Source organism: Heliangelus exortis, chromosome 13, assembly GCF_036169615.1.
Source record: "Heliangelus exortis chromosome 13, bHelExo1.hap1, whole genome shotgun sequence".
Taxonomy (NCBI): domain Eukaryota; kingdom Metazoa; phylum Chordata; class Aves; order Apodiformes; family Trochilidae; genus Heliangelus; species Heliangelus exortis.
The window spans coordinates 3,296,158-3,316,408 of record NC_092434.1 but is presented as its reverse complement, the minus strand read 5'-3'; the positions used below and the strand labels follow the sequence as shown (position 1 = coordinate 3,316,408).

At 38.2% G+C, this 20,251-nt stretch overlaps 1 protein-coding gene across 3 annotated transcripts in view; it reads left to right on the top strand.

Annotated features, from left to right (window-relative positions):
- Window positions 1-17,225, top strand: part of PLCG2 (phospholipase C gamma 2) — a 61,374-nt gene extending 44,149 nt beyond the window's left edge. For 2 of the 3 annotated variants that reach the window (XM_071756630.1, XM_071756629.1), the window contains exons 22-33: window positions 747-856; window positions 1,649-1,745; window positions 2,500-2,566; window positions 2,818-2,975; window positions 5,385-5,487; window positions 6,431-6,640; window positions 7,217-7,362; window positions 8,071-8,185; window positions 9,390-9,557; window positions 10,174-10,262; window positions 13,529-13,713; window positions 14,471-17,225. In XM_071756630.1, the coding sequence (XP_071612731.1) occupies window positions 747-856; window positions 1,649-1,745; window positions 2,500-2,566; window positions 2,818-2,975; window positions 5,385-5,487; window positions 6,431-6,640; window positions 7,217-7,362; window positions 8,071-8,185; window positions 9,390-9,557; window positions 10,174-10,262; window positions 13,529-13,713; window positions 14,471-14,513 (1,491 nt within the window). In that variant the 3' untranslated portion in view covers window positions 14,514-17,225. The remainder of the gene's footprint in view (window positions 1-746; window positions 857-1,648; window positions 1,746-2,499; window positions 2,567-2,817; window positions 2,976-5,384; window positions 5,488-6,430; window positions 6,641-7,216; window positions 7,363-8,070; window positions 8,186-9,389; window positions 9,558-10,173; window positions 10,263-13,528; window positions 13,714-14,470) is intronic. The other variant, XM_071756631.1, reaches the window with a different exon arrangement.
- Window positions 17,226-20,251: the final 3,026 nt, after the last annotated feature.

The window sequence follows — 20,251 nt, the reverse complement described above, 5'->3', positions numbered from 1 at the left end:
TGTTGTGTTTATTTATGTATATATATATATATAAAAATGGTGGATTTGGTTTATTAATGGTTATTAAAGTTTGTAGTCTTTTAAGATACATATAATATTTAAAAAACAACTGGCACAGAATACATCTGCTTATATATACTTCTTGTTATACTTCTTGTATACTTCTAAATTCTAATAGAAGTTCACCTGCTTATAAATTTTGTGGCTGTAACTCTTCAAACTTTTTGGCCAATGGATTTACATTGCTGCTGAAAAATTTAGGTAGTAGTAAATTCAAGGTAAATAAATGCTTGTTCTGCTAAAACGGGGTGCTTCCTAATGGGAATTTCACCATTAGCATTTCTGATGTGGTTTTGGAAGCATCTAAGCCTACAAACAGCAACTGCATATGAATACATGTGTGTATGCATGTATACAAGAATATCAGCTAGAGGACTGATATTCCACTATGTGTTTCCTCTCCTCACCCCCCAATAATTATGTTGCAGCAGCCAAAAATAAAATAAAAAAATGTAGATGCCTTTTTTCTTTTTTTTCTTTCTTCTAAGCTGATACTCTAAGAATAGCAGTTAAGTAACAACACCAATAGATGTCACTCTGGAGCTTCAGTATTATGTTTTCTAAGCTTTGTAACCATAAAAAGGGAACTTTTCTTTTCTTTTTTTTTTTTTTTTTTGAGATTGCATTATTGATCATTTTATGACCCATCCCCCTAGATGACCCTTTTTGCTCTGTTTCTTTTAAAGCCTCAGAGAACAGTGAAAGCCTTGTATGACTACAGAGCCAAAAGAAGTGATGAATTGAGCTTCTCTCGAGGAGCTTTAATTCATAATGTCACAAAGGAAACTGGAGGCTGGTAAGGACAAAAATTCCTCATGGGAGAACTTCTGGTGACTTACTAGATGGAGGAAAAAACTTGAGCTTTGGGGGGAACTTTTTAAAAACCTTGTTTATTGTCTGATTGATGCTTATTAACTGTGGTCTTGTATATCTTAATGCCAACGTACTTTAGAAAAATCCCCAAGCACCCTTATCCTCAAGTCTCCTTTCATCTCTTTTTCATTTGTCTGTGCTATGGCAATAACCTCAGCATGCAGAATCTCCAGAGCCCAGTGTATCCAGTATTTTTTCTTTACTCCATTCATCCTTCCCAAAAGCTTGTATGTTCTGGGAAGTCACACATCTACTACCAGTGTTGTCCTTACTGCATCTTTCCTCACTTCTCAGGAATCAAAGCTGCCTTTTTTAGTTACTTGTACAGTCTCCTTTCATAAGAGGTTTTCTTTCTTAGCTGGCTTGTACATTGCTTGTGAATCTAATGTTTCCCTGTAGTTCTGCAGTGTAATCAACCACATAATAGTATTTTTAGCACTGGCGAGGGAAAAAGCCTCAAAAGTCATTAATTGCAGTTTACAGTAAATGTAATCCCTCTGAAATCATCTGTTACTAATGATCAGTTGGTTAGAGCTTTTAGCTACTTCATCTATTTTGGTGATAGCCAGCTAGACAAGCTAATATGGGGTATTAATGACCATTTTCTTGAATGTTATTGCTTCATTAATGATCAATTGAAGCTCTTTAACTATATATTTCCTTATTCCTTTATTTCCTCCGTATACACACACACATACCTTCTTTTTAAATTTAGGTGGAAGGGGGATTATGGAGAAAAGGTCCAACACTATTTTCCATCTAACTATGTTGAAGAACTGTCATCTGATAACTCTGCTGAGCTTGAAAGCCAGGTGAGGGTTAAGGTTTGTCTGACAGGTTTCGTTGCCTACTGGAAAAGGAAGTCTGGTTTATAGACTGAAGCTTCTGCATGCTGTGTTTGAGAGAGTACAGAACAGAGAAATTAATGCATTTGTCACTGTTCTCTGCTGCTGAATGTTTTTGGAAGGACACCCCCTCATAGAAAAATATTTAAGGAAATAGCTGATTTGGTGGGGTTTTAGGAGTTCATAATGATTTCCTGGCAATGAAAATAATGCCTGTTTAGATCTTTCAAGTACTTTGGCTAGACAATGATGTGCCTGAAGCTTTTAACTATTTTGCCTGTTTAATTACTGCCTTAATGTTTGAAAGTATGAAAACTTTGTGTCCATACACATCTTAATAGCCATTTCACCACTCCACTGTTAAGATTTTGTGCATAAATAACCCTATACTGTTTGTCAAAAGTGTCTAAAAATCTAGTCCAGAGTCCTGGAAGAAGGTCTCTACAACAGAAGAAGACAAAACTCAGTAGGAAGCAGTTTTGACATTTGTGAGTTTTAATAATAATTTGATGATTTGCATGGAGTCTTTAGAGGAAAACACATGTATTAGATTTCCCACCTCCAGTCCCTGCAGCTTTAAGCAAACTTGAAAAATGAGCAATTCTTGATATGGAAACAGTCTTTTAAGCAATAAAGTGGGCATGCTTTCAGTGAAATTGTGGTTAGGTTTAATGTTGCATGTTTATTTGTTAATGTCTTGTGCATTTCACTCATTTTTCAGATTATGGAGGACAATCCACTGGGCTCTCTGTGTCGTGGCATCCTGGTACTCAATATGTACAATGTTGGTATGTATTTTCTAATGCTTACCTGCTGAGTCTAAGCTTATTGTGTTGAGTAGACCCTTTTATGTTGAGCTGGAAAGATTATTTTTTCAAAAATTACAAAATACATAACATCTACTTGTATTAATATAGATAATCCAATTAATATGCTGAAACTTCATGATAGCAACTGTTGCAATAAATCAGCAGTAACAGCTTAGAAGGAGAACTGTTGGATTTTAGTGTAAATTTCTTGCTACTCTGTTGATTAACAGTGAAAATGCCACAAGGGAAACATAAAAAGCCTTTTGTCTTCATTCTGGAACCTAAAAATCCAGAAGATCCATGCGTTGAGTTTGCAACTGATAAAGTGGAAGAACTCTTTGAATGGTACCAAAGTATCCGTGAAATCACTTGGAAAACTGCAGAAGAGGTACTGATAAAAATCTATGAGTTGTTTTTATGATGTACTGCTCCAAATTTACATTAGGATTTGTCTTCAGCTGCCATACATTGTTGAGTCTTGCTTAGAACTGGTCCTTTACTCTCTTGCTTATAGGGGTTTTTCAGTTCAGTGTATTGATGCTGTGAATCTTGTTCCTTAAACTTTTCCAGAAAACCTCTGTACATTGGGTTTTTGTGTAAATTTATCTTTAGAGGAGTTTTTTAGCAAAGTGCTATCTTGCACCCTGCACCTCAGTGGAGAAGTGTGCTTAGTAGTGCAATATGGATAGCATTACACTTTTATATCTGGTTACAATGGTTCAGTTCTAGTGTTAGGCAGAAGAAACTCAGACACCACTCAGACTGTTCTTTTGAAATTTGTGAATCCTCTAGTGAGTATATGTGAAATCTGAGCTGCTTTTGCCTAAGCTCTGCTTAATCGTGTTTACTAACTCTGCTTTCCAGTGAATGCAGTGACACTGACTGGGAATTGTTTGGCTAATACTTGATTTGTGACTAATTGGCCATTCTGAATTTACTGGATCTTCAGTAGTATTATTTCCAAATCCTTGCCTAAAGACTAAAGGATTCTGTCAAAGTTTAGCTTTTACATCCCTCTACAAGTACTAAGCTTAAAGACATTCTTCAGGACTTGCTTTTCCTGTTCTGATGTATTCATTTACTTCTCTGTCATCTTCTCTAGTATTTAAGTAGTCTTTGCCATTACCAAAAGGCCCTTGCAGTGACTGTGCTTTAATTATACTCTTTCCTTTGTTGCTTTTTTCACTTTTTATTGTCAAGTGGGTGCCATGAGTGATGGAAAACGTGTTTCAGTACCACGTTGGCTCGTGCTGTTTGTCTGTCATCTGGAGTGGTAATGCTCTGTGGGGAAACATAATTCTATTTATAGCAGGCAAGTTAGTGTCTCAAGCAGCAATGCAAGAAGCAACAGGAGCTGTTGACCTGTTTGTTTGGGAAGCAGAGATATGGTTCTTATGCCAGGCTTTCATTTAGAAATAAAAATGAGAAAAAAGAGAAACACGACCTAGAAGTGTCTCTAAATGGAATGTTTTTTATGGTGTATCAATGGCTCTTGAGGAACTTGGCAGCTTTTTCTCCCTGTATACAGTTAGAGAAATATTAAGCAGTCTGTGTTCAAAGATGCTTTAAAACTAATTTCTGTCAATCAGGAAGCCTTCCTCACAGTGTGGCCTCTAGAAAGTCCACATGATAAACTGCTGTGTGGGGAAGGGAAAAAGATGAGGAAAAGGCCCTTTCTGGTAGAGGTAACAGTCTGAATTTTGAGGAAGGTAAGAGCATAGTGAGTCAATGCTATGCTACAATATGATACAGATGTTTTATGAGTATTTTTTGGGGCTGTGGCCATTACACACAAAAAGTAAAACTAAGCTTCATGTGTCTTGTAATTTCTGTTTAACTCTGACACTTGCCATGCTCCTAGGGATGGTTGTTCATTGATAGCTCTCCTGCTTGCTGATCACAGGAGGGTTATGTCTAAAGGTGAGCTCATGGTATCTAGAAATGGTCCCTTGCTCTTTGGAGCTCTGATTACTGGTGAGCAATGTCTTGGAAACTGTGGTGCATCACTAAGTACAGTGAGGCTTGTACAGCTTTTTCTGAAGGTTGTTTCCAAGCCTTTATTCCTTTTTGCTGTTCTTAGACTTCAATGTGTATTCTTTGGCTCAGTGAAACATGGAAACTCATGGCTCCCTAACTCTGATTTTCATTCCTCCTCTGTTTGTCTTGCTAAGGGAATTCTTTTGGAAGGCTTCCTAATTGCTGCTGTTTCATAACCTCTTGTACCACAGCTAATAGCTGTTCAATATGGCACAATTCTAACATGTTTTATCCTGTAATTGCTTCCTATGTCTGAAAAGCTTTCAGCCCTCATGTCTCCACTCAGGACAAGTCTTGGTGATCTCAGTAGTTCTCAGGGACCACTGCTCAGCTTCCACAGACCAGGTGCTTGCAAACATGGCAGTAGATAATGGGTTTAATACTGATAATGACAACAGGATTGTACATGATTTTTCATACATAATTTCACTGGTTTGGTGTGCAAATAGAAAGCAGAGGAATTTGAATTTAACTCTTTGGGAATTACTAAAAAGACTTAAGTCCTGCTCAGAGATCTAGAAAATAAAGAGATGTTTGACTACTATTTGCATTTTTTCTGCACACATTTGAATTTATATGAAGAGAGTTGAGATTGTAAATAAAATTGAGTTGAGCCACATAAAAAAAAAAAAAGGTATAGGAATAGATAGGAATGTGGACCTAAAACCTTGACAAGAATGAACCAGCTTTGCTGTTTCTCTAGCAGTATACCTTGGATATTCATTGCCTCTGTAATCTAAAACTTTGTTACATTTTACAGGAGAACAGAAGGAAATACTGGGAAAAGAATCAATTGATTGCTATTGAATTATCTGATCTGGTAATTTACTGCAAGCCAACAAGCAAAACCAAGGACAATTTAGGTATTTTCTTTAGTAATACATCCAAATGTTGCCTGAAGTTCCAGAATAGAAGATAAAATCTACTCTTTCTCTACTGGAAAACAGAGTTCTGCCTCACCCATGCAGTTTTCAGTGGCACTTTGTAATTCTACAGTGGGGAACATGGTGCTGTTCAACCATAACAAAACACCCTCACAAACTTCTAAATAGTTAACTGGATACAATATTTCATAGATGTCTTTAGTGGGGAAGCTCACTAGTTAAAAGTCAACTGACTTTTTGGGGGTTAGAAACTCTGGCTGAACACTTGTGAATTGTTGGTAAAAGCTTTCAAAATGGATTTATTGTGAATTATATAATTTTACTGTAAGAACCTGTTTGCCAGTTATGTAAACTTTTGGAGTGGTATATGGTTTGATAACACAAATGAGAAGTGGAATCTATGTAAATGAGGATGTGAAATCTGACACTGAAATATGTACTTCTTATCCAATTTTTTTGTCATTGCTGCTGGAGAGGCCAGCAAATGTGCCCTTCTTCCTTAAGTTTCTTTGCAAACAATTTTTAATAAGCTGTCAGTGTGGTTAAGACATTATAATTATAGTCATTGTTTGAGGCATTGGCTAACCCTGGCTCACCCTTTCTTCTCCCCATTTAAACCCAGGAAGAGATGTCTCATTTAAATATGAATGATGGTGGTCAGGAGTGCATTATTAGCAATGATGAAATGAGAACATGACTCTAGACTCTTATCTGTTCTATTGTAAAGCATGTGGCAGGCAAGCTATTTTAACTCTAAGACCTGATGCTCAACCAGTTTGCTGTATCTGCATGAAAACTGTGCCAGTTATCACATTAAAGGACAAAGCAAAACAAAATAGCTTGAGCAGGAATGCAGTATGAATGTTGACTCCTTTTTTCCTTTAGTTTAGTAACCATTCTTTTTCCTCTCCACCTTGTGTAGAAAATCCTGATTTCAAAGAAATCCGTTCTTTTGTGGAAACCAAGGCAGAGAGCATTGTTAGGCAAAAGCCAATTGAGTTGTTGAAGTACAACATGAAGGGACTGACACGTGTCTATCCCAAAGGACAGAGGGTTGACTCATCCAACTATGACCCGTTTCGCCTCTGGCTTTGTGGCTCCCAGATGGTGGCACTTAACTTCCAAACTCCAGGTAATGCTCTCTTTTCAAACAGGATCTAATCCACCTTCCATTTCACCAGAAATGAACCCTTTTCTGGCTCCTCTGCCATTCTGAGGCTGTCCTGTGTATTTGTACTTCTCTGCAAGAAGGGATTTGCAAGGGGGTTGCATGTGTGGATTGCCTGGGAGAGGTAGTCCCCATAAACCAGTCTCCAAAAGCTCTGTCTCTGAGCCTAACTGTCCCCAGACTCTTAACAGTTTTATTTCCCTTTGATCTCTCTGTGATGAGGAAGCAGAGATATTTACAGGCAGTTTCAGGTGAAGAGTTGTTCAGTCACAGGCTGTACTCAACCTTCCAGTGAGGACCCACTAGCTTATTACACATGGCTAGAAAATGAACTGTGAATGGAAAGAGGTTTATTTGGATTAAAATTGGTGAGAAATGTCTTGTCAGGTTCAGTTACAGAAGGAAACAGAGCCTTCCAACTTACCTTTCCAGCTCTTTCTGATAAAGTGGTCACCAGAATGAATTGCAGAGAAAAGCCATTAGTCTGGTACTTTATTCAAATGGAGATCTTCTGTTATGACTGTTTAACTCTCTCCCTAGATAAATACATGCAGTTGAACCATGCCTTATTTTCACTTAATGGACGCACTGGCTATGTTCTGCAGCCAGAAAGCATGAGAAATGAAGAATATGACCCAATGCCAAATGACTCGAAGAGGAAATTGCAGATGATTATGACAGTGAGGGTAAATCTCTTCTGTAAATGATGTTTTTTACAAGTCATAAATATCTATAAAACTAAAAATAAAGCTATTACGTTTCAGAGCAAGATCTGACAGATTGTCAAAATACTGTTTTTAAATGTCAGTGTGTTTGAGAATAAAACTAATTCCACTGGTTCCTAAAAAGAAATCTATATCTTTATCATGCTAATAAAGCACATGCTGTATAAAATGCAGTCCTCTGATAATTTTATATAATTGCTGATAAAAAATTGCAAATGAACTAAACTTGAATTTCCAATCTCATGACATATTAGTAGAAGAGTCCTATTGGAGACTGGCTAGCAGCAGACTAACTAGTTCCAATATTTCTGGAATATTTTTTCCAATATGTCTGAAAGGAATGTCTTGAAGTAGACATGTATTAATGGCTGAGGAAATATAATAAAACTCAGTTTGCAGGCCTGGTCTGGGATTGCATACTATATGTAATGAGCATTGTCAACACTATCTTAAAAAAAAAAATCATTGGGTTACCCAGACAATGAAAGATAACATTGTTTGTGGCATAGATTATATGTCTAACATATGCAAACATGTTTAAGAGTTCTATTTTTGTATATTCTCTGGACTTCCCCCTCTGTCCTTTTGCTCCTGTAGGCTACCTCAGAACAGAACTCATGGTGCCATGTTTCCCTTGGAGCTGGTTAGAACTGACTGTTGCTTTTGCAGGTTTTAGGTGCTCGTCACCTCCCTAAGCCTGGGAGAAGCATTGCCTGTCCCTTTGTAGAAGTAGAAATTTGTGGGGCTGAATATGATAACAACAAATTCAAGACAACAGTTGTGAGTGAGTATCTCTGATCAGTTAAGTTGGTTTTCTGTGTTGTGGAGTTCTGGTTATACCTGCAGTGCACTTAAATGAAACAAGAAGAGAATGACCATGAGCTTGTTGTTTGCACTGTTCTTGCCTCAGGGCCAGTTAATTTGAGAAAATTCAATGTATATAAAATTTAGAAAAAATGAAGTGCTGTTGCAGTTTGTGGGGGAAAAAAAAAAAAGTCTCGATTATGTTATGTTTTTTCTGTTATGTTTTTGCCTGTGCTTAAGTTTGTGTATTTGCATACTTGGAAACATTGCTGTCTTGAAAGTGCCTCCAGCAGTCCCACTCCATTCCCAAAAGTCTGGCCCAAATGGGGAGTTACTGCTGTTAGTTCCAGACTGTGTTTATTTAAATATGGGTTCCAAGACTGGCATCCCCTTGGATACAGCTTGGTTATACATGTCTGTAAAGCAGAGTGCCTTGCAAGGCAGTAGAAGTTTGAGCAAAACTCCCTCCTGGTGAGTTCTGGATCAGGGATTTGTGTTTGTGTGCATGTGTGGTCATGTCCACGTGAGTGGGCATTCAGTTCATTTAAGTGCAACTGAAATGGGGCAACATCTCAGCCACTTAATATTTCATTAATATTTCTGGATGCAGCAGGGTGTGTTCCTCAGTAGACAGGAGGCTTTGGTTCTAGTGGAAGATAAACACTAAATCAGGAGCAGAATGTGCATTGTGGCTTTTTAGTACTTTAGGGAAGAGGATTATGATTTTACCTTTTTGTGGGAAGTGACCAAGCCTTTAGAGAGCAAGCTTTCTGGCTGTGTTACACATACCAGATTACTTGGTATTCCATAAATGACTGGAAGAATTGGGCCATTGTACATCAGTCTCCCCAGTGCTTTTCATGCTTTTACTCTGTTATGTGGCATGAATGAATGAATATGAGCCATAAATTAGCTGTTTGTTAACAAATACATATCCAAGGAGGTTTTATATGTTTAAATACAAATAATAGCTTTTCTTCCTGGATTTCCAACCCTGCCAAGTTTTCTCCTATCTCCCCCCAGAAATAAACTACAAACTTTCTGAAGCAAGGTTACAACAGGAGACAGTTGGTAAATAGGATTTTTGGGTCTTTGCATCCCAGAAAATGTCCTGGGATCCATAGACATATGTGAAAGAAGTGAAGTTATTGCTTCATACTGCAAATGTTTCCTTTCATTTACAGATGACAATGGCCTTAATCCAGTTTGGACATCCTGTCCAGAGCAAGTGAAATTTGAAATTTATGATCCAAACCTTGCGTTTCTGCGCTTTGTTGTTTATGAGGAGGATATGTTCAGTGATCCCAATTTCTTAGCACATGCCACTTTTCCCATCAAAGGAGTCAAATCAGGTAAGATCAGTGGGTATAATAAGAAGCTAAGTCAGAAAGATGCTGTTTAACATTGTGCTGTGACTTTGTCTCAGTAGCAGCTACAGTGTGCCAAAGCACAAGTGCTTTTTTGCTCTGGGTTCCCTTATTGCATTGTTTATTATCATCCTGGCTGTGTATTTAAAATAATTTTCTCACTCTCTTGAAATTCCTTTTTCAAAATGGAGATATGAAAGCATTATGTAGAATAATTTTCACTGTCTTTACCACACAACCAATTTCAGCAGCAAGCTTATGTGCTGACTAAAATCTGGCAAGATTCTTTTTCTGTTTTGGTGTCAGTGCATTTATTTTGTTGATTACCTTAGCTGCAGATGTACATGGAGTAAGTTTTCCACTCTCCAATGCTTCTGGCTTTAGCTTTCACAAGCATGTGAAATTGTGTTTCTCAGTTTTGCCATTCTTGCAGTTTGCTTCCCTGCAATTATTCCAGCAAAGCCTGCTCTTGGCAGTGGAACTTTTGAGCAAGGAGGGATCTGTGAGCCTTCAAAACTGTTTGCACCATTGTTGTGACTGCAGATAACTGTTTGCTTTGAGACTAATTGTCCTTTATATATGTTCCCCTTCCCTGCCCCAGGTTTTAGATCAGTTCCTCTCAAGAATGGCTACAGTGAAGATATAGAACTGGCCTCACTTCTGGTTCACTGTGAAATGCAACAAGTTCTGGTGAGAACCACTGGGGGGTTTTGTGCACTTAGGGGATATGGTATCAGTTCTTTGTGGAAGCCAGGAAATGAGGATTTAGTTTTCTGTTCTGTTTTCTATTCTGTGTGGCATTTCTTCTGTAGGTACTGGGGAAGACCAAGAATGCAAACGAGTTACTGTCCCTCTGGGTGAACAGATTATGAAGTTCTAATGAAACCTCATTACATCCACTGTTTTTTGCTGTAACAGCATGGTCATTGTCTAACTGTTAGCTGACTGATGCCATGCAAAGCAAGCTAAATTCAGCTTTGATTTTGTAGAAAAATCTCTTTGTGAAAGTTCCTACCTTAAAAAAATAGTAATAAAAAAAAATCACTCTAGGAAGAGAAGATAGTGATTTCTACTAGTATTTCACTAAAATAAACCATCAGATGGAAGGCATATTTTTGTTCTTGCAGAAGTTCTAATCTGTTTGTGTCAAGCATCTTTAAAACATGCAGTTGGAGTACTAGCATTTCTAAACATACAAGGGAAAAAATAACAGTGCATCCTTTCTCATGAAGCCAGGCATTAAAGTGGCAGATCTGTGACAGCGTTTGTTGATGCTGCTGTGTATGCAGATTTGAAGCAGGATTATTTTCAAACTCTCATCTTGAACCATGTGATGAAAGTGAAAAGATGCTTCGGGAAGTGGGAATTTCAGGGTGCTTCCCAGTACCTTTCAGGTTCAGAAAGAAAAAAAGAAAAGTCAAAGTTATTATATGGAGCCTTTTACAACCATTCAGGTTTACACTGCACTTCACACCAGCATACTTTATTTTTCCTGGTTAAAACATCAGCTTCTGCTAACTCCAAGTCACTGTTTCTGGAGTCCTGTGCACCTGCAGTTGCACACACTGAAAGGAAAATTACAGAATTCAGTCACATTTTTCCTCACAGAGCCTTTTTTAAACATCCACTGTCAAGGTATTTCCAAAGCCACCTTTATAACACATGATTTAAAATGACTGTGTACTGCTTGGCACCCATGGTAGGTTCACTCTGTTGGCTAGCAGAGAGTAAGGAGAGCAGGAGAAGGCTGGAAGCTGAAACTGAGAGTGTGTGTGTCTGTAAACAAGAGACCCATGTTTGAAGATAATGTTTAAAATGTCCATGTTCAGTAGGCACAAGCCTGATTGAGGAGGACTGATAAACTGCTATTTTTTTGGCTTGCTGCCTCTGAAAAACCTGGCAGCAACTCACCCTTACCTGATATGTTGAGCGTGGACATCACTTGTAGATATATTGTAAATTCTTCCTGCTGTGGTTTCTCTTCAGAAATTCAGATCATTATTTGCCTGGGGCAGGAGCAGCTTTTAAAGTGTTGTTCATAGCAGCAGTATGTCTCCCAATCTGTCAGCACCAAGTCCTTTGACAGCAGCACATTTCACACTGTTGAAGCCCCTTCTGCTTGTTAAGCCAAATGAAGATGCAGCACAGCTCTGTTTTTTTACAATGTCTGATGTCTCTGGGTGGTAATGCAGTGGCAGGAGGGCTTTCAAAAATTTTCCTGTGTTTGGCAGTCTGCAGCAAACCAAGACTTGCCATAGTTAATTGACTTCTAGAGCTGTTGCCAGATCATTCAAGAAGCATCAGGAAAGACCAAGGCTGTCTCCATCTGTTCTGCCCTTTTTTAAAAAATGATGACCCCTCATAAAATGATGTGATTTAATAGAAGGCTGTTTACATACAGAGCCCATCTGCATACTCTTAACAGATGAAATACAAAATTATAGAGGGGAATTACAGATGGCTGTGGAATTTCTTAGGAATGGAGCAGCAAGAATATTGTTGGGGTAAGCATGCAGATTTGTGAATTAGTATGTGGGACCTTAAATATTTTCTGTTCAAGTTAAACAGCTTCCTTGGTATTGTAGACAGATTTAGAAGCCTGTCTTATTTACTTCAAAATTTATTTACTTGCTTCAGAAAATATGAATCTCATCAGCATTTTCTGATTGCAGTCAGCCTTTGGTGGTGTTTATGTTTTTTAACATAAAGATTGAAATGTACATTCTTAAATGGTGCTTTAAAATATAAGTTTGTGGATACATTTGTTTACAAGAACAAATAGTAGTACATGTGCATCTTGATAATTGCACCTGCAAATTGGTAATAGGCAATCTGCTTTTCCCTTTGCAATTTGGGAATGCACAATTTCCTTCCTTTTAAAAAAAGGAAATAAATAAAATAAATTACTTTAAAAAGAAGAAGGTTTAGGAAAGGATCTTGTTGCTCTAACTGGAACCCCGTGGGCCTGTTACTAGCCTGTCAGCTTTCCTTGATCTGGACTGAGTGCAGGAGGAGGCATTCTTATTAGTATGCTGCCTCTGAAAACGTTTAGATTTATTACATTTATTGATTGGATGTCATTTCTTGTAGGATGAGTATCTTGTTTTGCTGCTGATGGGAAAATTAAGACTTCAGTCCTGACAGTACTATTCCCTACTAGTAGCTCTATAAAGGAGACAGCTTTTGCATCCAAAGTTTTGAAGTATTAAATTGAAGTTATAAAGAGAATCATAATAATTATTTTATGCTTGTGGAGTATTTTAAGAATTTCTACTGTGGGCCACATAGAACAAAGAGAAACAGTCTGCTGCAAATTATTCTTCAAATACTCAGTCAGTTTGTCTACAACTATTGCCACAGCTCCACAGAAACAGGGCATCTGTTCTTTCTTGATCAGCTGAGTACTTGCTGCTATTATGGGTCCTGTTTGCTTGTCAGTATTTCTACTCCAGTCTAGATTTCAACAGAAAAACAGATGGGTAGTTCTGAAAAAGAGAAAAGGATGGGCAGCATGTTACGTAATACACAAATGTGATGGGAGAGGAAAACAATTAAACTTTAAAAAAAAATTGTTTTAAAAACAGAATATTATAAGACATCGTGAGACATCATTTGCTGTCCTTTCCTCAGCAGATTGATGTGCTTTGTGAGGGAAAATATTAAAACAGAAGTGTTCTGATATACACACTTCATGACCTGTTGTGGAATGTCCCTGGTGCCACCATTAGAGGGTGTGGCTGGTCACAGGCTGTGTGCACTTTTTAGAGCTTTCTTTGTTAATTTGCCTCTATAAACATTCCAGAAACATCTTCTAAAACTAACTTTGTGAAATGTTCTGTAATTCCAATTCTGATGTAATATGTTTGGGAAACCAAAATAATCTCACAAAACATGTTTACTCTGTGTCATTATGGGCACGTGTCTTAAAAGTTCTGTTGATTTCCAATATTTTGAAGGAAAGTGAGGAAGAGCTTTATTCCTCGTGTCGGCAGCTTCGGAAGCGCCAGGAGGAGCTCAATAACCAACTGTTCCTTTATGACTCCCGGGTGAACTTCAGGAATCCCAACAGAGATGCCATATTAAAAGAATTCAATGTGAATGAGCACAAACTACAGATATATCAAGACACGTGCAACCGCAGGTGGGTTGGTACTTGTTGTCTTTTCCAGAGCAGCTCTATCTAGACAGGATTTTTGGTAAGGAAATCTCAGATTTATCTAAGTGAGCATCTAAAGAGTGAGTGTATGTGAAGGAAGGGCTGCAGGGCTAGGCAGTGAGCCACTAGAGGCCAGCAGATGCTGTGAAATCCCTGCTCAGAGAAACCTGTTTTAATGGTCACAGTGAAACATGTAATCCTGTGAATTTATATTCCTCTCTCCTCTGCTTTCCAGGAGGAAAGCCTGGAAACATACACAGCCAAATGAATAAACAACCTTGCTCCTTCTACACTATCAAAGTTATGTCCCTGGAAATGTTGTTAGCATATTAGATATGTAGGAACAGAATGTGCTTACAGATACACAAACCACAAAAGATAAAAACAGTATTGAGCTGTAAAAGCACAGAACTGTCAGATAAGTGTCAGTACCTTACTCAGCTCTTCAGGAGAAGGATCTTTCTCCTTTGCTGCCACCTTTGGGTGGGGTGTGAGAGAGACAGACAGAGACTTCATGGACCAGGAGGAAATCTTGAGTAGATCTCAAGATGGGATTGAAGGAAGACTTCTCTTTAAATATTTTTATCAGTTTTTTATGAATCACTGGTTTACTCCCATTTACTAAGGGAAAAACATTCAATGCTTGTTGCTAATACATTAATTGCTGATCATATGCTGGTAGACTGTTTTCCTCTGAGAAATTCTGGGTAGACTTGACTTTTTCCTTTTCTTTTTCTTTAAGATTAAAGGAGAAGAAAGTCAGTAACAGCAAATTCTACTCTTAAAGCAACCATTCTTTGATGCGTGGTTTATGGTGCATTTCAGGAAGAGATATTAATTCATCCTGGTCATCCTACTCATGATGGTCTCCACAGACTGAATGACTGGAAGAGGAGTTGGATGAAAGATGGGTTTCCTTAATAATTCCTTGTCCTAAGAGAAACTGTTTAATTCCTAATAATTTATATTCTGCACAAAACATACTCTCTGTGCAGGCCAGACCTTCTGTGTATTGTAAAGATTTTTAAAATTTGAGGGCATGTAGTCAGATAGACCTCACTTCTCATTATCAATACCTGAAGTACAAGTATAAATAATTTACTGTATTTGTGTACACAGGCTGTAGATAAGACATTCACAACAATTTGTATGCATGGAATCACACCACATTAACAACCTGGCTCCTTAAGATGAACTGGTAGTAAGTTTATAATTTATTAAATGCTATAAAAGCACTTCTAGAACAGCACTGTCACACCATGTATGTTACAGTGCCCATGGCAGCAGATTATACTTCTGATACTGTAAAAAATAGTTTGGGCAGCTGATAGCTCAACACCATTTTGCCTCTTGTTTAAAGTTTTCTGTTAGATTTTTGAGAACTCGATAATATGTTTAATTTTCTTGAGATAAAAAAATCCCCTATGACTGTAGCTGTATTTTTCCTCTTGAACTTTTTGTAAAGGTTTAAGAAAGGAATGATCCATGAAGCTGTATTCATAGCCCCTGTGAACCTGTGTTCATAACCTCAAGGCACTGGAAGCAAGTTCTTTTGCTTGCATAAAGGAAAAGTATTTCAAATTCTGAGAAGCACTTACTTTGGTTTAGCGTAACTTTGCAAACCCTTTCAGCTGCTCCTGCACTTAGAAATTAATTTATTAATTCATTAATTCATTAACTGTCCATTTTAACTTTGCAATCCTACACAGACAGTAGTGTCAAGTGATAGTGGTCTGTAAATGTAAATAATTCTCCCCAGATGTATCCAGTCCAAGAATGACAGTGTGCACAAATACAGAGGTGCATCATCCTGACAGCTTTACTCAAATGAAGAACGTGGACCTACAGATGAGAAAACTTGCTGGCAAGTGTGTTTTCCTGCCAGAACAGAACCAAACTCCTTCAGTGGCATACTTAACATCACAGTTTGTGTATGTGTTGGTTCTTTGTGCACTCACTAGGTCAGTGTCCATTTTCTAGTTGTTTATCTCTTCATGGGTGGAGTTTTGCTGTATGCTTGACTTTAACTTTCAAATGTCTGTGGAGTTTTTCTGTCAAAGTGACTGCCTGAGGCATCAAATGCTGCACACATAATGCTGTATTTCTGATCACAGAGAACTTGCATGGATTTGGGATTCATGGTCTGATGAAGCTGCCTCAGCAGTTTTCTCTTGCTCCCCACACTGTGACTTCTGTTGTTTCAAGAAGCACTTAATTGATGCCATTGTGCCTTCACAGATGATGGTTTGAGGAACCCCCTTGAGGCTTTAGTTATTCTGTAAAGACAATCTTGTCTCTGAGGTGAAAGTGCTATAATAGTGTGTCTTACAATGGGATGGCTTCTGTAAATTTTTTATTATGAAGAAATTAATTACAAATCACCCATCTGAAAAAGAGAGCAAAGATAAAGGCAATTATCTGCTTTTCTTCCTCCTGCCCGAAGTCTCGGTACCCAACTGTGATTGACCTGTTCTAAGATTAGATGGGTTCTAACAAAGTATGGAAATCACACCAACTGTGGATTTGGGAGGTGAAGCTGTAAACTAGGCTGCTGTATAAAGCTGGGCTCACCTGTGGTATCCAGGTGTAACAGGGTGATCCAGTTGCTGTTCCTTTGGTGTGCATGTATTTTTAAGCATGTTCCAGGACATAATATACTTCATTCAACAGGCTCCATGATTTCCATTTAATGTGCTCATCAGATAGGTTGGCCCAAAGCCTTGTCTGGGAGGTCCTAATGTTGGTGCTACAGCTGGGACATGATTTCTAAGTAGTACCAGCTAGGTTTGGACTGTCACAAGAAATAGGAGACACAAGATGCTAGGGTTTAGGGAGACAAAACATCAAAGCTTGAGGCTGTGGTGGAGTTTGTTTTATTTTGGTTTTTTTAAGCTCAGTTCCAGAGTGGACATAATTGTCCATTTGCCCTGGCTTCTTTTGGTGGTATCTTTGTTCCTGACACAGAACAGCCTCTGTGGGATGAACATGGGAGTTCCTTGTACTGTTGCTGTGAAAATATTTCAGAATGAGCACATTTTATCATCTCTTGAAAAGCATCCTGTGCACATTCCCTACACATACTTGATGTCAAAAGTTCTAAGGGGCACTCCCCAGTATTTATGAAAATCCATTCTGTTTTACAGTAAGGCTTTTCAACAGAGAATAATGTTACACTGTGTTCAGAAGGAAAATACTGCATTTCTTTGCAAGTGATGGGCAAGGCAATGTACTAACTCCTCTTGTTTCTTGCATTCTGTCTTTTAGCTCCAAAACTTCACCTCTCAATTCTGCCAGGGCAGACTCTGTAGCAACTTTGTCACAGTTGCAACCACTCTAATATGGGAATGGGTTTGAATGTGTGTGCTAGTTTTATAATCTAGGAGGAAAGACATTGATAATTTTTTTTCTAAGTTAACAATATCTGTTAAATTGTTCTTATAAAACCTGTTTAATCCTTAAAGTAACTTATTTTTAATAAATAATTTTTGATATCTCAGCAGTGATGTGAATGATGCTAGAAGCTTCTTTGTTTAAGATTGCTCATTGAATTTCATTAATTGTGCCAGTTATTTGAGGAGGATGGGTGAGTTTTTATTGGAAAGTGGTCTGCTGCTGTGTGATGTTGTATTTTACTAGAGACTGGAGGAAGGGCATTGCTGTGTTTTTAAGATGAACTGACTTATTGATTGTTTCCAATGAAATGGTTATTGCTGCACTTCATCTGGCTGCAAACAAGCAGGGCAGAAGGAAAAGGTCAAAGATCAGGTTTAACTTGCAGCTTCTCCCTGACCTTTTTCAGTGATAGGGAGATAGAAACTTAGCTCTAGAGAGCATCAGGTTTGGATCAACTCAAGGAGTTAAGTTGGAACAAGGCAAAGAGTAAGTCTGTAGTAATTTGAAACCACAGTAATCCTGAAGTTCACCCTAAAATTTTATCAACACACTTTCTGCCCCAAAGGCTGCGTAGGTTTGTGGTCCTTATGTGGTGGGGTTTTTTTCATTTTTCATTTTCCTTAATTTTTTTCATTGTCTTGGGAACAATTTTTTTCTGTGTTTTGATAAAAATTGTGCATATTGACCAGGACTTGATATGAAGTATCTGTTGCCTAGATATTCCAAGAGATCACTTGATGAGCCAAAAGGTCTTCATGACCTTATATTTGTGAATTATTGGTGCTGGTATGAGAGAGCTCATAGCAAAATATTACTGTGAGTTCTGAAATACAAAAAATTTCTTCATTCAGACGTTTTGTGGCCTATGTTCACACTTTTTTCCACCCCAATGCATGTTTCTCTGTTGCAAACATTTCTTTTCGTCTTGCAGTTCTCAAACTAAGATTCTAGATGGTGAGATGGCATTAACTATTATCCAGCAATTATCTTTAACTTTTCTAAATAATCTGGAAATAAACCTGAATGCAACATGGAAGCTGAAGTGCAGTTGTTGAATCCTGCTATAGTCTTGTGTCAGCATTTCTAAGTGCAGTCTGTTGGACTTTGTTGGCTTTGTTTCAGATTAAAATGCAATTTATATATTTAGAAATAGAAGATAAAGACAATGAAAATTAACCTTCAGAATCAGTTTGGAGCCAAGTTTGTCTTCTGATCCATAACAGTATTTATATAAACATGCACAGCTATTAGTTTTGAAAAAATTCAAAGTGAAGCTTCACCCATTGCTAGTCTACATTCTTAGGTGCTACTCCAGCAAAACAAGGAATCATGAGCTTGTTCAGGACACTTTTCTCTTAAGATCTCAAATTATTAAATATGCCCCTATATTGTTGAAAGTATATAGGAATTAGTAATAAATAGAAGTGAAGGAAAATGTTGGTTGAGTGACTTAGAAGGCATTACAAAAATCTGATCTACTTTAAAGATGATTGACATTTAAATTTCTATAATAAGTATATTTAAATATACATTAGAAGCATAAGTTGTCCATGTGTATCTGTCACAGTTCTACTTTGTCATGCTGTGTATGTAAGGTTAAGCAGCTGACCAGAGACTTTTAAACTATTAACTTAAAACATTCTTTATAGTGAGGCACCTATCAATTTTTAAATAGTTTTGAGGACTAGGAAGAATTGAAGCTGTGCTATATTTTCAGTTCTGCTTTTTCAGGTGTTAGATGTATTTCTGGCAACTCACTTTCAGCAAAACAGGTAATAGATTAAGACTGGAAAATAGTCACAACACTTGAATTAATTACCTTAATTTACTCAGCTACTTATCCAAGAGTATTAATAAATAAAAAACAGGAAGGAGAGAGAATTCTCAGTAAAATACTTCAAATAGAGCAGCTTTGTCTGACTTTTTATGTATGTAATTTTCAAGTATCTCCTTAAGCCATGGATTCCTGTTTTCATTTCAAAAAGAGGAAAAAATATCCTTCCCTTCTTCTGTAGTCAAGATTTTTCTCTTTTTTACTAGGTGGAGCTGCACAGGGAATGAATGAGCACACTGACACCTTGGTGATGGGGTAACCACTGCCAAGCTGCTGGCTCTTTCTTCTACCAAGTACCTGATTTAGTACCCTGTGCTCAAGCAGAAGTCATGGCCAGTTAGGACAAAATGGTGTTTCCTTTTCTGTTATCAGTGAAAAGTGGTGTCTAGAGTGCACTCTTCTGGAGCCACCACAAGGAATACAACACCCCTGCTACATGAACACTGCTGCTCAAAGTCCCCTTGATTTGTTTGCTTTTATTTTATAGCAACAGTAACAAAAAAGTTCAGCCCTCTCTTGAGCTGTGCCTCAAGCTAACAAATTATTTTCTTCCATGGGGTGTACATACTGCTAGTAGGGGAATGAAAGAGGAGAAAAGCCAGATTTCAACCAAAACAAAATGCAGTTACCAACTCTGATTTAGGTTTTTTTCTTAAACTCAGCATTCAAAAAATAATGCCGTTGTCAGTCAGCATGAATGGCACAACCTGCTGCTGGTGCTCTCAGGTGAGGCCAATCAATGAGGTGAAAAGGGGGTAGCACCCAGCACTGCTGACAGGGCTATTATAAAGGGCTGGGAAGAGCACCAAACCCTTCTGCTGGTGCTCTCAGGTGAGGCCAATCATCAGCTGATAAGGGGGTGGCATCCAGCACTGCCCAGAGGGATATAAAGGGCTGTGAGGAGCACCAGCGACCCGGAGTGTGTTGAACAGGGGCAAGCAAAGAGGAACAGGGCATGGCAGTTGTTTGTGAGGCAGTTGTTTGTTTGTGAGGCAGTTGTTTGTTCGTGAGGCAGTTGTTTGTTCGTGAGGCAGTTGTTTGTTCGTGAGGCAGTTGTTTGTTCGTGAGGCAGTTGTTCGTGAGGCAGTTGTTCGTGAGGCAGTTGTTCGTGAGGCAGTTGTTCGTGAGGCAGTTGTTCGTGAGGCAGTTCATGCAGGCAGGGCAAGCAGGAGGGGCACAGCCACCTCCCAGCTCTCTTGAAGGAGCAGTCATCTCCAAAAAAGCAAAACCTGTTGCTGTTCAGACACAGGGTGTGTCCACACAGATGGAACCCCTGAAGAGGGACAGCAAGATGAA